The 17,196-nt window shown below is 57.6% G+C and overlaps 1 protein-coding gene across 1 annotated transcript in view; it reads right to left on the bottom strand.

Moving 5' to 3' along the window:
- CAMTA1 (calmodulin binding transcription activator 1) overlaps positions 1 to 17,196 on the bottom strand; it is an 888,226-nt gene that overhangs the window by 62,313 nt on the left and 808,717 nt on the right. Inside the window, exon 11 of the mRNA XM_065882980.1 lies at positions 13,894 to 14,028. Within this exon, the coding sequence (XP_065739052.1) occupies positions 13,894 to 14,028 (135 nt within the window). The remainder of the gene's footprint in view (positions 1 to 13,893; positions 14,029 to 17,196) is intronic.

Below are 17,196 nucleotides of genomic sequence, written 5' to 3'. Positions count from 1 at the left end.
CTTTGCACAGTATTCTCTGCAGAAGACAAAGTAATTGCCCAAAGCATTTTTCGTAATAAAATGTGTTCTTGAGCCCCAAAGAACGGCTGAGCGCTACACAGTATCCGCGTAGGGGCGACACTTTGAAAACAACGGCAACAACAACAGCAAAAACCATGTCAGACACTCAGCGTTTCCTCTTGAGGCAAGAACAGCAAAAAGAAATTGGTCTGCTGGCTGAGGAGCAGGGGAGACAGGCTGGTGGGGGCAGAGGAGGGGAGGTGCAATTCTGCACAGTAGAGACTTTAACCTTGACCAAAGAGAGGTCTGGCTTTTGTCCTTGCCTTCCGGGAGGTGATCTCTAAGCCCTTGGAATGTCCTGCCGGAGGGAGTGGCTCAGTTTGCCTGAGTCACTGGAGAGTCCTACAGTATGATTTAAGGTAGGAGCTGGTCACAGTGGAGAGTTGTAGGGTAGGGGCTGGCCACTCTAGAAGGATCAACTATGTGATTTAGGGTAAGGACTTTCGGTCACACAGTTTCAGCCAACTCAGGAGAGACCGGAGACCGAGGTCAGCCATGAGGGCAATCTCTCACGCCTAGGCGGTGGAGCCCCAAGAAAAACTCTGGACACCGAGGCTCAGGTGAGCTTCCCTGATTGGTGATTTTCCGTGAGCGTTGTCACACATTGATGCAGGGACATTAATGTTGACCACAAGCCACGGGAGAAGACAATGGAAGGTGGGTGTTCGGTGCCCTCCTGGACCCTGCCGGACACACTTCTTCCCTTGGCTGGTTTCCATCTGGATCCCTTTGATGTAATAAACTGTAACTGGGAGTGTAACGGCTTTCATGGCCTCTATGAGTCCTTTCCATGAATGATGGAAACCGTGCATGGATTGTGAGTTGGCTGACTGTTTGCACATTCTTTCTACATATGGAGAGCATTCCTCTGAACAAACATAGTTTTCATACAGAGTTAACGCCTGTCAAGTGCATCCCCTTCCTGATGGGAGCACAGAGGGACTCCCTGCCCCTCTCATGTGCTCCCCTAATACTCGGAACCTGCCCCTATGGGGCACTCATCACACCAACTGTGCTGTCCGGCTTGCCTCATGTCCTGGGCCATACACTCCTGGAGGCAGGGGCATGCCCAGTTGACCCAGAAAGCCCTGAGCCCAGGAGAGTGCCCCTCAGGTGCCTGGAACTCAGCAGGTACCAGTTACTGATGGGCAGGTGTACAGGCTGCCTTCTACCAAAGCTGTTTCTTCCATTGTGGCTTATGACCTGGCTGAGGGTCAGGAACATGAAGCAGTTGGCATGGGTCCTGGCTGGAATGGCTGACACTGTCATACCAGAGCACTTTGGTGCAGTGAATTCCACGGAGATGGGTGTGGATAGGCAGGTTTTCATGGCTCCTGACTCAGCTACCCACCTATCAACTCATTCATTCACTCATTCGTTCACTCACCAGGCTAAGGTAGGGCTGGGTCAGACAATGAGGGAATCACAGAGGGTCAGATGACACCCTCCTCCAGACCCCAGGATGGTGACACACCATGCAGGGACTTGCCAAGGACCTGGTCCAGAGGGGAGATGGGTCTGAGCAGCTCAGGGAGGAGACTTGCTTTTTCTCTTCCTTTTCCAAATCCAGGGAGCTGAGTAGTGAATTCTCTGCCCCTTAAAAGCTCTGAAGGCAGCCTCAAGGGCACATTTTTAATAGAGGTCAAGCTTCTGCATTCTTGCCTTGGGTTATTTGCCTGAGGCTTGTCCAGTGACAGGGAAACCAGAAAGGGGTTGATGGTGCCTGGTCAGTTCTGGACACCCTCCCCAGCTGCTTCTGACATCAGGGATCCTGTAGCCTAAAGCTGGAGTCAGTCAGCAGTGTCACAAAGACACCACTGTCTGTCCATCCATCCGTCCATCCATCCGTCCGTCCATCTATCCCTTGAAGAAATATTTATTGAGCACCTCCTGTGTTCCTGGCCTCTTAGGACATGATTATAACTAAGACAGAAGTCCTTGGCCTCAGAACTCAGCTATATTCTCACCTTTGCCAATTTCATCCACACCCGTTGACCCATTTCTTCCCATGCCACCTCCATGCAGTCATGTCACAGATGTCTCTCTCCTGCCCACATGCAGCTTCTCTGAGCTCTGGAGCCTAAGTCCACTCACTTGCTGTTGTTGACTTTTCCCATGGATGTCCCAAAGGCCCTTCAAACTAGCCCAACTCGTGACCAGTCCTCCTCCAGGGTGCACGACACGGAGCGCCCGTACCTAACCCATCTACAAGTCTTACTGATGCTACCTCCTGAATCTCTCTTGATGGTCCCCTTTTCCCAGAACCGCCAAGTCCAGCATCATCTCTAGCCTGGAGGATTCACTGGTCTACCCTCGCCAGCTCTGGCTCTCCTTCAATCCATCCTCCACGCAGCAGCCAAGAGCACTTCTTGAAATGCAAACTTGGTCACGTCCATGCCTCTCAAACCTTCCATGGCTTCCCTCTCCTTGGGTATAAAGCCAGCACTCCTCAGCCTGGCTGGTGCTTGGGTACCCCTCTAACCTGTCTGGTCTGATCCCCAGCCCCTCTCCACCTCCCCAGCCTTCACATGCTCCCTTATATCCATGAGGCTCCTCCCACCACAGGGCTGTCCGTGCACGCTGTTCCCCATGCTGTTCCCTCCCCTCTCCATGGAGTTAACTTCTGCTCCTCCCTCAGATCTCAGCTCAGGGGCCACTTCTTCAAGAAATCCCTCCCAGACCTCCTCTTAACCCTCCATCACAAGCTCCCCACACACTTATTTGTGCAAAGGTTTGGCGTTCAGGTCTGATTTTTCCTCTGCTAGATGGTAAGCTTGGTGAGCACAGGAACCTCATCTGCTCTTTTGCATTCATTCCTTTGTTCTAATCTCAGCACTGGCCCAGGGCCTGGCACCTACTGGGGGCTCCGGTACCAGTTAGGGAATAAAAGATTACAAAGAGAGAATTGCTAAGGGAGGAATTTACAAAGTGTAACGGAAAAGCCAAATAAAAAGAAGGCATCCTGTGTGGGCAGCAGCGGGATGAGGGGGGAAGTCAGCTTTTAGAGGGGAAGGGCCTTACAGTAGAAATTTTCAGCAGAGCAGGAGTTCTCTAGAGCAGCCACAGGAAAAATAACCTGAGAGACCAGAGGGAACGGCATGTGTGAAGGCCTCGAGGTGAGAAACATTACAGTATGTTTGGGGAAATCAGGTATTTTGGTGGAGAGGAGGGGAGAGCCTTGTGCAGGGGGAGAGGAGGTGAGGGCTGAAGATAAGCCGAGAAAGACAGGCTGAGGGCAGCTTAGAAAGGGTCTTGGATTCCCTGCTGCAGAGTCAGAGTTCATCCTGACCTTCCCAGATGACCACGCCCCTCCCAACAGGTGCCGCTGGCAGCCCCGCCTCCATTTCTAAGTCATCGCGCTGCACTGGGTTACAATCACCAATCTTGGGGCCTGTCTCTCCCAGGGGACCGCACCTTGCACAGCGCCTGGCACACAGCGGGTTCCTGTCAATCCTTTCCAAAAGCATCAGGGATACACAGCATGGATGGGGAGGGAAAGAACGTGGCGGCAGGAAGGCCAACGGGGAGGCTCCAAGCCCGGGTGTGTGATGCTAAAGGCCTGAGATAGAAAAATGGTAGAGGACCCCGGAAGATGGGAGGAGGAAGCCCTGGGGGGTTTTAAAAGCCCTACTTTGCAAACTGCTTGGCTTGGGGGAAGAGGGTTGTGGGGAAGGGAGAAGCAGGGATGAAGGATGTTATAACCAGCTCTGGAGGCCCCCATCGGATGCAGCGTAACTGTAGTAGGGAGAACAGGCGCAGAGGGAGGCTCTCGTTGTGTGGAGGTCGGGAGCCGGTGGATGGGGTCAGACCACTATGTATGATCCTCTCGGCATCACCTGCTCACTGTGTGTCTGCGTCCTCATCTGTAGGATGGGGGACCTCGTAGGTAGTTGGGAAGTTTGAGTGAATCGATATGCGTAAACGCTTCGTGGAGAGGGCCTGGCAGGTGGTGGCACATAGATGTCAGCTGCTGTAACCCCTGGGTGGACAGCTCTGTGCCAACAGGTCTGCCAGCTCTCCCTCGTGTCTCAAGACCAAGGGATGCAGCTTTGGTGTCGTTGAGGTGACCCAAGGCGTCAGCAGCTCTTCTAAAAGTGGGTGCCACCAAATGGGGTGAGGGCCCATCTCGGACCTGGGCAGGAGAAAGGACACTCGGGGGACCTCTCCATCTGCTGATGTCGGGACTGGCCCAGGGCCTCGGCCAGCTGGTTTCTCACCTGCCCTGTGTCCCGGCTTCCGGAGTCTGTGAGTCTGGCTGTGGGGTGGAGAAGGGGAAGTGGGTGGAGGGTGCAGGGCACACGCTGATCTTGAGTCGGGAGGGCTTCTGTCCTGATTCGGCAGTGCTTTGGGGCAAGTGGCCGCTCTTCTGGGGGCCCAGATTCCTTCCAGAGGGATGAGGAGGTTGGACAATGCGACAACCATTTCTTCCAAGTTCTAATTCTCGAAGATTCTAAGTCTGTTTCTGATGTATCAATTATTTCCACTCTGCCACGGATTTTTAAAAATGTCTCCCATAATTAAGTATGGAACGTCTGACACATACCTGCCTGTCACTTATTTTTTCCTCAAGCAAAGGACTTTAAGTTCACAAGTGGAACATGTCAGCAGTGGAGGGAGCTGGTCTTCAGCCTATCAGGCTCTTGTGAATGTCTCATTGTCACAGAGGCCGGGAGACAAGGTCAGTCGCTGGGCTGCTTGGAAAGGATCAGAAACACGTGTATTTGGGGGAGTTTTTGAAAGGAGAGGGCTTGTGCTCGCCCCACCCAGAGGCTGGGATCTGGATCATTGGTAGGGGAGGTGGGGGTCTCCTCTCATCCAGCTCCAGGACCTCCAGCACCCCACTTCCTTCTGGAGGCCACACCAGCCCCTGCTCCACCCATGGCCCCTTCTCCTTGCTCACGGGCGATGTCCTGGGTCTCCCCGTCTCAGGACCATTGCTCCCACTGCTGGATCAACAGATCAGCATCTCCATTATTTTCCAGGGAGGTGCATTCTGGGGCCGAATCCTAGGAAGGGCTAAGGAAGCCTGCAAATCGCTGGCCTGAACTGGCCGTCTCCCCAGGCCTGCTGGTCTTTCTGGGATCCCAGCTCTGCCAAGAGGCCTTTCTTCGAGGCCATGCCCCCTGAAGCACAGCTGACCCGCGTCTAAATGACGTGGGGGAATAATGGGAGTCCGATGTAACTGATTAAGGAGGGAGCACGACTGCCGGGCAGCCGTCGGGCCCATCTGCAGGATTCCCGCATTCCGGCCACAACCAGTGGTCCGGGTCTGAGAGCCGTCTCCACTGGGTCTGACATCCACACACCGTTTGGCGGTGAGTCACAGTTTGTTCCTGCTTTGGGACTTGGCACCGGTCCCTGCACCCCAGTGGGGAGCAACTGGGAGGGAGTTTGTCCCTGGGACTCAGAGCAGATGTGGATAGACGTCTCCCTGAGCCTGGGGCCCGCACACCTGTGGGATGGTTTTCTGGGCCAACAGCAGAGGGCAAGGCAGGAAAGGCAGGGCCCGGGGCTTTTTCTCTGGCTGCACGAGGAGGGGTAGAGGCACAAGATCTCCTGGGCCAGGTCTTTCCTGTCCCAGCCTGGGGAGAGTCAGAAATGTAAGCTCAGAGACAGGCTACCAGAGTTTTCAGCCACTTCTCTGGGTTCTTTAAATTCACGGAGCTCCCTGCTGCCGTGGGGTCTTCCTACACGCGGTTTCCTCTGCCTGGGACGCTCTGCTCCCCTTCTCCTGGTATTAACACGGCTGCCACATCCTTCTTCTTGAAACACCGTCTTCTCCTGGCCTCCCGGCGGTCACATCCTCTCCATCTTCCTCCTCTCGCTGGATGCTTCTTCTCCTTTGCCAGCAACTTTTCAGCTTGACATTTAAATACTGGGGGAGCCCATGCTTGACCCTGTGCCCTCTCCGCTCCTTCATCCACCCTCTTTCATGGAGCAACTGCCTCTAGACCCACGGCTTTAAACTCCACTGCTGAGCTGATGACATCTAAATTTTATCTCCTTTCTGGGCCCCTCCTTGGCCTGCAGACTTTCAAACCCAGCTGTACCCTTGGCAACTCTAATAGGCTGTGAACCAGAATATGAACAAAACCCACTCGAGATTCCCTCTCTCCCACCTTCTTCAAAGTCCTTCATCTCAGGAGATGGTTCCGTCCCCCACCATTGTTTAGGCCCCAAATCTAGGCACTACCCGTCCTACTCTTGCTTATCCTCCGTGTTCAAATCATCAGCAGGGCCCCTGACTCTACCCCCAAGGAGCCCCCAAACTGTGTCTCTTGGGATTCATCATCGCCGGCCTTGTCGGAGCCGCTCTCATCTCCTGCCCGCACTGATGCAAGAGCGCCCGGGGTGGTTGCCCTGTGAGTAGAGACACAGTTTATGTTCCAGACAGCAGCCAGGGCGGGGGCGGAGCGTGTCACCTCACTGGCTTATAACCCTCCCGCTGTCCTCAGGATCAAGTCCCAGCCCCCTGCCCTGGCTGAGGGGCCCCCGGAGGCCCGGCCCCTTCTCGTTCCACTGCACCTCCCCTTAGCCCGCTCACCGTGCGGCCCCTACACACCAGGCTCCGTGTCTCGCAGGGAACTGTGTTCTGTGATTCCCTCGGCCTGGAACGTCCTTCCCAGGATCTTTGCGTGTGCGTCCTTTCTGACATCGCGCCTCTCCAGAGAGGCCTCCGCCGGCCGCCGACCTCAAGCAGCCACCCTGGCCCCCTCTACCAGGCTGCCCGTGGTAAGTGCCCCGATATTTCCTCTGTGATGTGTTTGTTATCTTTCTCCCGCCTCTAGAATGTAAAGTCCACGAGAGCGAAGGTCCCCTGGAGTCAGAGCAGTGCCTGGTGATGCAAGAAGGGACGACCCTCGTGGAAGGAGGCAAGAGTAGAGGCCAGGAGCAGGAGTAGGATGTGCAAGGACATTTGCGGCCGAGTCAAGGTGGTGGCAGAGGGGATGGAGAGAAGGCCACTAGGATGGTGACGGGTTTGGGGGGCTGGGCGTGAGCAGGGGGCCTCAGGAATGACTCTGGGTTTTCTGGGGTGGACTTTCTGCCGAGGCTGTAGGAGGTATAGGATCGGGAGGGGGCGCGTGGCAACAAGAGAACAATTGTGAGTAACATTTGGGACACGTTGACTTGCCCAAGAAAACCGGAGCAGCGACGTCCTGGGGCAGCTAGATGGAAGGTTCTGGATCTGAGAAGAGGCACAAAGGTGGACGTATCAGTGCACCTTTACAGACGGTAAAGAGGGTCCTGGGTGGGGCTAAGCCCTCATGGAGAGTGGGCAGAGGGAGAAGGGAGGGGCCTGGAGATAGCATCCCAGGGCCTGCCGGGTCTTTAATCCACTGGATGATTTCCAGCCCCTCGGACCCCAGGGACCACCTCCTCCCCTTGTGAAGCCCCCTGGCCCTAGGCTCTGAGACCCCACCCTCTTCTGTGTCCCTCCGACTACCCCCACTGTTCCTTCTCAGTCTCCATCACCAGCTCCTCCTTCTGGAATGTTCTGTCAACGTTCACGTAGCCTGCGCTCTCTGGGGCCTCTCTCTTCTCCCTCTGCCTCGGAACGTGACCTTATTTGGAAATAGGATCTTGGTAATTAGTTAATTACAGATGTAACTAGTTTAAGATGAATTCATTGGATTGGGTGGGGCCCTAATCCAAGGACCCGTGTCCTCGTAAGAAGAGAAAACAGAGACACAGAGACACACAGAGAAGGAAGATGCCATGTGATGACGGAGGCAGAGGCTGGAGTTATGTTGCCACCAGCCAGGGAGCACCAAGGGTTGCCAGCGGCCCCTGGAAGCTGGAAGAGGCAAGAGGATTCTCCCTTAGAGCCTTCAGAGAGAGCATGGCCCTGCCAGCACCAGGGCCTCTAGAACTTCCAGCCTCTAGAACTGCCAGGAAACTCATGCAACAGTCAAGGATAACTTGGTTGATATTGACCATGGGAGGGGCTGAGCCTCCCACCTTCGCACCGCAGGATGAGCCACCTGCCCCCCGGCGGCCAAAAGCTGCCCCCGCGGGAGTGGCCACGTCTGCCAGAGCTCTGGGTCTTCGCCCACTGGTTTTTACTTTGCTACCTGCCCCAGTAGCCAGGATGAGGACCCAGGGGCTGTGTCCTCGGCCTCCGCAGATGCGGGGCTTGCTGTTTCTCTGCAGGGCACAATTTGTCTCTGATGCAAGGAGGCGGGTGAGGCCCAGCCCCAGGGTGACCCATCCCTGCCACCCAGATCCATTTGGTGTGGCCCCAGCCGCAAGCAGCAGGAGATCACGCCTCCGGGAGACATCTGAGCACCAGGCCCCTTGGTTTCTGCCTAAGGAGGGCTAAGGACACCCACCCCCATCTGTAAGGATGTGGACCCCACAGAGACACTGACTGTGAAGAGGGAGCCTGTGCTTTGGAGCGAGGCCTTGACTGGGTAGCTGCAGCTCAGACCAGAGTCCCTTCCTGCCGCTCAGCTTCACGTCCCGAGTGTAAGACTGGCTCAAACCAGTTTCTGCCACTACCGACTTATCTCTTAGGTCCCCGCTATGTAAAGAAATACCCAGACACCCATGAGTTAACACACTGGAGTGTGCCCTAGACCCCACTCTAGGTGAATGCCAGAAGATCCTTCGCAGTGCCCCTTCTTACTTACAGAGAAGACCCCTGCGTCCAAGCTTCTGAAACTTCTTCAGAGTGCTCCCAGAGGCAGGAGGGTATGGGCCCTCGGGGCACTGACTTTGCCTGTGGTTCAAGGCACCCTCCAAAGTCAAGACCATTCACTGATGCTCTATGTCTGCTCTAAAAAACTCTCCTGAATTTTGTATTCTACCCCACGAAACAAACTGTATTTGTTTCCGTAAAACAGTGGCATTTAAAATTCATTACTGTCTGGCTCTGTCGATGTTCTCCCATGTGGACAGTTCATCACGGGCCCAGAGCAGGGGGACTGGCCAGCGGGCTGGGGGATCTGCAGGATGGAGGGAGCCAGGCCAGGAGGGGCCAGCAAGGTACACTCATCTGAAAGCCCTGGCGTGTCCTCACTGGAGGGAGGAAACGTCCAGAAGCTTCCCAGGGGCCATTCTCACAGCTGGAATGGCCCCTCCTGCTGCCCCTGGGTTGCACCCTTGGCCTCTGGCTCAGTGTGTGGTCTTCCACTCCTGGTGGTTGGAGGCTGCTATTAGAAACCAGCCGGGTGTGTGTGTGTGTGGGGGGAGGCTGGCAGAAGCATGGCCACATGCCAGGGACAGGCAGCTGGGGGGGGGGAGGGGACAGAGCTGGGGACCATCCCAGCTACACATCTTCCATCTATTAGCACAGAAGCCTTGATCACAGAAGGCCAAACCAGGAGGCCAAATCTTGCTTTTCCTTCTCTCCACCTCCTTACAGGGGGCAAGGCTCCCACCTTCCCACACCTCTAACCCGGAGCCAGGCTGCCCCAGAGGCTGGCTTGCCAGATACCCTCCTCTGGCCCCAGTGAGCTGGAGGGGAGGCTGCGGGGGGGGTGGGGGGGTGGGGGTGGGGGGGGTGTCCGCCCTGCCCCAAGGCTTCATATGCCGACGCAGGCACCTGGACGGTGAGATGTGAGTTCCAGCCCCCTCCCTCTGCCTGAGATTACACGGTCCCTCCCCCACCCGAGGGTGGCAGGAGACCTGCGCAGGTGGCTGACTGGCTGAGCCCAAGGAAGCTGCATCCCTGCATCGTGCATCGCACCAATCCTCTCACTCAGGCAGGAGGCTCAGCCGCCCGAGAGGCAGTTGAAAATAGAGTCTAAGAATAAGCGGCTTAGTCCGGTTTGGAGAGGGGCCCAGCTGGGTAGGGGTGGGCCGAGGCCTTGGGGAGCATCAGCTGGTTACAACGGAAGGAACCAGGCCCCCAGAAGTTCCACTCGCCTTTCTTCCAGGGACAGGGATCTCTTAAAGGTGTCCTAGTGCCCTTGGCCAGATGGGCGCCCCACCCCCTCGCTCCAGAGCCGCAGGGTCAGGTGGCCTGGGTTGATTCTTTTTGCAAACACAGGCCCAGGAGAGGCCGTCTGAACACACAGCACAGCCTCCCCTCGCTCAGCACAGCCCTGGCTGTTTGTGTCCACAGGACCCCTGGCGGGCAGAAGGGACATTTCCCAGAGGCCCTCAGAAAATGGTCCCGGGGTAAACTGGCTGCTTGACTACCTCTCGCCTGGAAGAGGTCCCGTTGCGCCCCAAAGGCACAGTTGACCCACCCCGGACCACTCTGCGGTCCTGATGCGAGAGGCCTGGGGAAATCTGTTCTGAATCTGGACCTCTGGGGGAAGAAATGGTGAAGCTGGTAGTTCCCAGAGCCCCTTGGCTGAAGGAAGCGGCTGTTCCCCAGCCTGGGGCCCTTGCCGCTCCCTCTGCCTGGGATACTCCTCCTTCCCATCCGTCTCAGCCTGACTGATGCCTGCTCAGGCTGGAGGTCTCAGTGGAAGAGTCACTTCCTCCTGGAAGCCTTCTTGAACACTGGGCTGGATGAAGCTCTCTTGATGTGTCCTGTGGGCACTTATTCGCTCATGCATTCAATCCTTCATAAGACAAACAGGTACTGTGGCCCGCAATCTGCCAGCCTGTGTCCTCTAGAGCCTGTGTCCTCTAGAGGTCACAGTGCAGGGGCTGGGGAGGGTGGGCAAGTCCCCTAAGTTTGGGAGAAGCGCTGCAGCTCCGGAGACCCAGAGGACTGTGCTCCCCCCTAAGTCGGCCTGGAGCGGGTAGATGCCGACGCCAGCGCCCCCTCTTCCCTGTTCTCCCTCCTCCCCCGTTTCCATGCTTGTCTCCGCCTGGATGGCTGTGTCCAACTGAGATTTTGGGGACACGGGGCCCCTGCGCCCATGACCCTCCCTGGGGACGATCGCCTCCCGCCCGACCAGGCTGCTCAGACAAAGGCTGCGCCCAGGACAAAGGCTGCGCCACCGCGGCTGCTGCTGCGCGCGCGGATTCGATTCCGCGTGCCCCACCCAGCTTTTAGTCTGGCAAACAAATCCATGTTTTTAAACAAATGAAAGCTGAAATCTCTTCCCAAACATTTCTCCCCCTCTGGGATGGAGGGAGGAGCAAAGAGCGCCCCCAGGATGGCAAGCAGGGCGACGGACGCGGGTGGAGTGGTGTGGACCAGGAGCGCGCGCAGCGGGAGGCGGCCGCCGGCGCCAGAGCGCGCAGCCCTGGCGGCATGTCCCCGTTCTCTCCCCTGGGCTGGGGAGGGCTGAGCCGTGCCGCAGTCCGTGGGGCGGGCGCGGGCGCAACCTGCCCAGCGCTCCGCGCAGGGCCCCTGCATTGCAGCTGCGCCGGGCGTGCAAGCGTGCGTGTGCGCGCGTGTGCATGCGCGCGTGTGTGTCTGTGTGTGCGCCTGTGTGTGCACGCGCGCCGCCCGGCCGCCGCGCCCCAGTTCGCTCGGCGCTGCTGTCCCCTCGCCCCCTCCCGTTCCACTGCCGCCCTCCCCCTGGCCGCAGCGCGCGCACCTCTCCGTCCCCGCGGTTCTAATTGAGAATTTGCCCGGTAACCTTGGGGGCGGGAGGGGCAGAGGGAAGGAGCCGCGGAACGGGAGGAGAGGGGAGAGGAGAGGAAGGCTTCTGACAGCCTGGTCGCTGCAGCATCGTCTTCGACACACTTCTTCACTGCCAGGCCACAGGGTTGGCCAGAGCCCGGGGGACCTCCACCCTCTGGGCTGTCCCAGCTGTCCCCCTTGCACTGGGAGGATTATGACCCTGGCGCTGAGGCTGCGGTTCTGCTCCCTTCCCCCCCCCCCCCCACCGTTATTATGTATCAGGCTGGTGAAATGCTGGGAAAATGATCCTTGGGTAGATAAGTCACTTGTACTCATTTTGGGGGGCGGGGAGGGGGGGATGGAAAAGAACAAGGAGACGGTAGTTTTACTCTTCCACCCTGGCAGGGTGGGCATCTCACGGTTCCTCTGCCCTGGCCCCCCTTCCCCTCCCACTACTGAAAGGATGCCTGGCCAAGCCCAAAGGGAAAGAGATTCATGGGGTCCCTCGGGGCCCCCATCTGCTCTCTGTAGGGGGGTGGCCCTGCCTTGTCCCTTCCCCAACTCCTGTCATCTCTCCTGTGTATTCTGCCAGGGGCTGGGAGGATGCTTATTTCAACTGGAGGCCTATGGAGCTCAGAGCTCCAAGTCCCGGCAGAGGGGGCTGCTGGGGAGCAGGTGTCCTGCTTGGCCGAGGACTCAGGGGCGTGCTTGTCATGAAGCAGTGAAGGTGGCTTCCCTTCCCCACGATCTCTATCACAGCATCCTCTCCTGCCGGCAGGCTCCTGGTACAGCCTGCCCTCTGGGCTTCCGGGGGTGGGGTGGGGGGGGGGGGCGACGGCTGATGATTCCTGTGCTCCGAGGCAAGGCACTGCCTGGCTAGACTTGGCTTTCTGAAGGGCTCCATCTTCCAGGCAGGTCCGACACTGACTGGTCCCTGCATCCTGCAGTGCACGCTGGTGAAGTGACCTGGTCACTGAGGGAGAGCCAGGGCTCTGCAGAGTTCCCTGTTCCCTTTCCCATTTGTTCTGCAAAACTGAAACCGGATTTCCTGAACGGGAGCCCCTGGTCACCCTGCCCTTCTCTGTTACATCCTGCAGGTCATCGTCACAGCGCCGGCTTGCTTCAGCCTCGGCCAGGGTGGCTGCCAAGGCCAGCCTGGCGCTCCCAGGCAGCCACTGCCAGGGTGCAGACGCCTGCTGATCCAAAACCACCTCTGGGAACAGCTCAGAGGGTTCAGTGGCCAGGGCGGCTGCCAGACACCCTGTCACTGCTGGGGCTGGGGCTGGGATGAGGCAGAGATTTACACACTGGGTGGCCCAGGAAAGCTGCCTAAGGCATGTGCCCAAGCCCGGAGAGCCTCCAGCGACCAGCAGCAAGGGGAGGTCTGAGAGGGGAGAAGGCAAAGGGCCACTGTGGAGGGGAGCTTAAGGAACTGACCCCCACAGAGGGCCTGCGTCAGCTTAGCTGAGACCCAACACCTTGGGCCGGCAAGTCTCTAGCACGGTACCCCACAGACGGGCACCTCTGTGGCTGCCCTGATACTAAGGGCGGGTGTAGGCCATCCCTCCATCCTGTCTCAGTGCCCAGAGCAGACCATCAGCTCAGCCCCCCAGGCCAACTCTGGGGCTTCCCCTGGGCATGCCCGGGCCTGGAAGGGCAGCCTCTGCAACTTTTCTCTGCAGAGCCTCTGGTGCCCCAGGGGGAGCAGCCAGCGCTCGGCACCCCTGTGCAGCAGGCCAGCTGCTCTCAGAGAAGCATCCTTGGCCATCACGTCCTGCCTCCTGCCTTGGAGCCTCTGGGGGCTCCCTGGCCCTCCGCCCTCAGCTGGGTCGGGGAGGGCTTCCATGAGAAGGTGTGGCTCACGGTCCCTAAAAGGCAGAGGCACTCAACACACAGCCTTGAAGTCCAGGCCTTGGAATCAGAAAGAAGCCCAACCTGGGCTGCCTTCCCCCAGCCTCGCCCATTGCTGTTGCCTCTGAGAGGCTCAGGGCTTGGTGATGGCCTCCAGGAGCTCCCTCCGCTTCTAGAAGCTGCCCTGGGGCTGGGGGTGGAGCAGCAAAGAATGCCTGGACCCTGCTGCCCCAGGTCTGTCTGGAGAGGGGCCTCTCAGCAGTTCAGGGGTTTGTCTGGCCACTCAGACGCCCTGGCAAGCCCTGGGTCCAAGCTCACCTACTCACTCCGTCCCAGGGAAAGCCCGAGATTGAGGGTGGGGACCAGCCGGTCCTCTCGAGGTGCGACTTGCACCCCGAGCAGCAGAAGTTAGGAAACCTGGATGCTTCCTCCTTTTTCACACCTTGCACACAGGGTTCCCAAGTGTGCCTCTCCCTTGGGGCCTGGCAAGGTGACCCGAGCGCTGTTCTTACCGTCCAGTGACAGCCAATCGTGCTGGGAGGATGGGAGTGTGGGCAGGGCCCGAGCTTTGTACTCAAACACCACTGAGTTGGAGATGATCTGGTTGTTGAAGGCAACTTGTAGGGTCACAAGACCAGTGTCATGGGCTGAAAGCAAAAGAAAGAGCTGTCAGGGAGGGAGGAGGCCGGGGCATGGGCACACTCCAGCCTCATGTCCCCACCCAAGGGCCAGGAGGACCCTCTCCCCACTGCCCTTCATGGATTAGCCCTGCCTGGGCCTGCTCGGTCCTCAAGGTCAGAAGGAGGGGGAAGGGCTTTAGGTGCAGCATTTGCTTTGGACTCCTTTGTGCTATTTCTCTGTTTCGCCTTTTCCTGCAAGCTTGTCCTGACTCACTTAGCATGACCTGTGTATTTTCAGAAGTTCTTCTGCATCCCCGATGAAGGCCAGAGCTTCGTCTGTGCCTGTTACTCTGAGCCCAGTGGTGCTGGGCAGGAGGCTGGCATAAACCTTGCATCTCCCCCCCCCCGACGCCTGGATGTCAGGCTTCGGGAAGACCGGCCCTTATGGGCCTCGTGAGCTGCTCTGACCCCGACACGGGGCTCAATGAAAGCTATTAGTTGAGTAACGCAGGGGACATTCTCACTGTTCCCAAGAGGAGAGCCTACCTGTGGCAGAGAGACTTGCTTCATTTCTGGGGGTGAGGCTGCTTTTGAAGCCTTGGGGGCCAGGGGGTGTATACAGGCTGCTCCACCCCGCCGGGCCTCAGCCTCTGGTAGACAGCAGGGTTCTGTGCTCTCTGCCCTGCTTTTCTGGAACCAGTGCCCAGGGCCTCCCCAGGACAGATTTCCAGGGAGGACGCACCCGGGGATCGTGTTACTGTTTGGGCTCTTGGTTTTCCGAAGCTTAGACTGGAGGAAGCTCTCCAAGTCAGCTGCTCCCTAGGGCAGAGTAAAGCCCTGGCTTCCCTCTGAGGTCTTCTGATGCAGCCCTCGCTGCCCACGGGAAAACCAACTCGCTGAGGTGTGGCCTCTCTCCATCCTAGGTGTATGTGTTACGCAACGGTCCCCAGAGCAGGTCTTCGGGAAGTCATTGCCCCAAGATGACCAGTGTGTTTTTTTCCCTGTGCTTTCCACCCTGATGCGGTCCCTCGGCTCCAGATCACAGGCTGGCTCCACGGTGGGTGGGGTACCACTGGAGATCCCGCCGCGCCTCTCTGGGCAGGGGGCCCCAGCCAAGTCCAGACCTCCCTAGGCTCTGATGGCGTCCCCAGGCAGATCTCCAAGCTCGTGCTTACTCGTCTTCCCTGGAGATTTGCCTCGTTTACCAACAGGAGTGTAGGGCGTCAGCGAACGCCCCATCGGAGCCCACTCAGCTCTGCTCCTCTGGGCAAGTCTGCTGCCTCTCGCTGGCCCCCGGGGAGCTCAAGCCTTCTCTGTACCAGACATTCCAGCTGGAGGGTCCTCCTCACCTGCCGCTCATCTTCCGCCATCTCCTGGCATGTGTACAACCTGCCGTGATGCCGGAACGGTGGCAGATCCCAAGGCATCCCGTCCTTCCCCAGAGAGACAGAGCGAAGAGGACCTGTCATAGCCTCCTGGGTCCCAGCCCAGCGCCCCGGCGCATGCAGGCCTGTCACCCAGGACATTTCCTGGACTCACTTTCCCTTCCCCGCATTGAGTCCATCAGCAAGCCCTGGGTCCATTTACTTCTCTCCATCCTGATGGCCACCACGGTACCCAAGCTGCCATCATGTCTTGCCTAGGTGCCTGGACTCCTGCATTAGCGTCCTGCCCAGGGCACCCTCAGCACACCTGAGACCTACCTGTTCTGCTGGGATGGTGTTAGGGTGGGGGGCACACTCCAAAGCCTCCACAGGAAATCAGTGGGAATGTGTTGCCCAAGGGAGCGTTCCTCCTTAAATCGGGAAAGATTACCCCTCTGCCGCTTCCTATGGTTTCCCTGCTTCTTTCTTCCCTCCTACAATCCATTCTCCCACACACCCAGATTCATCTTTGAAAGACATAATTTAGATCAAGCCACTCCCCACTTAAGACTAATGGCTTCCGTTGCAAGTACAACCTAATCAGACTCCTTCTTATGACTTAGAAGGATGGACATGATTTGTTCTCTGCTATCTTCTCCAACCTAGCCACCTCCAACTCACCCCACCTTTATATTTCTTCAACTTACCAAACCTGTTCCTGCCTCAGGGCCTTCGCACTTCCTTTGCCCTCTGCCGGATGTTTTCCTCCCATGCTTCCCGTGACCAGCTCCATCTCATCATTCAAGTTGCAGCCTAATGTCCCAGCCTGTGAGAGGATCTGTCCAAAGGAACGTCCCGTTCCCCAAGTTACCTTATCACATGACCATATTCTAGTGTTTTCTCCAGTGATCTTGGTTATTTCTTTGTTTCCTTGTTTGTTTTTTCATCTCCTACAGTAGAATGTAAGCTCTGTGAGAGCTGGGAGCCAGTCTGTCCTGATCACCTCTTTATGCCCAGGGCCAAGGGCAGTGCCTGGCCTGTTACGGCCCCTCAATACCTGTTTGTCGAGTGAATGCAGTGCACTTGCTCATCTCATTTTGAATTTCATCTTTTGCCTTTGGTGACTCCAAGGAATCCAGCGTGAGGCTGTCCAGAAGCCCCCAAACAAAGTCTTTTTGTTGAGGGGCTTCCTCCGTCTTCTCCAAGGACCAGGTTGCCTTTCCTAAATCCCAAGTCCTCCTTCACCACTGCTTCACCAGAGCTCACTGGCTTGAATTGGTTTTCTCCCTCCTGACCTTGGAACACTACTGGAATCTTGCAAGAGGCAGTTTCCATGCCTGTGTGTCTTCTGTGGCCAGTGATGGAGGGGGAGCCGCCCAGAACCATGTTCTTGGTCAGGGTCGAGTCTCCCCAGCTGTTTTGCCTGGGCATGTGCACGAGGCCGGTAGGCAGGGGCCATTTGCACCCCCTGTGCTGCCTCTTCCCATGTCATTCTAGCTCCTCAGGTGACCTGGCTTGTGCTCCCAGGCCTCTGAGCCCTTCTTTTAGGTGAGGCCAGTTTGGTTCTGGTTTCAAGTGTCCTTTCTTTAAGATCAGCTCCAGGTTCCCCAAGGCTTTGGGAGACCCAGGGAAGAGGTCCCTGAGAAGCCAGCATTGTCCCCCAGGGTGCACGACCGGCTCTTCCTGGACTGAGAGCTCCTCGCGGTCAAGGTTAGAGTTAGGGGCTGGGTCCACTCCAGGTGCCTACCAGTGCCTGGCAAACTACTTGAATGAAGAGATGAACGAGTGCATGTAGCACCCAGTGCTCTCTTACTGAGTGACATGCTTTAGT

The sequence above is a fragment of the Phocoena phocoena genome, chromosome 1 (assembly GCF_963924675.1).
Source record: "Phocoena phocoena chromosome 1, mPhoPho1.1, whole genome shotgun sequence".
Classification (NCBI taxonomy): Eukaryota; Metazoa; Chordata; class Mammalia; order Artiodactyla; family Phocoenidae; genus Phocoena; species Phocoena phocoena.
The sequence above is the reverse complement of the archived record's forward strand: the minus strand, read 5'-3'. Positions and strand labels throughout refer to the sequence as shown.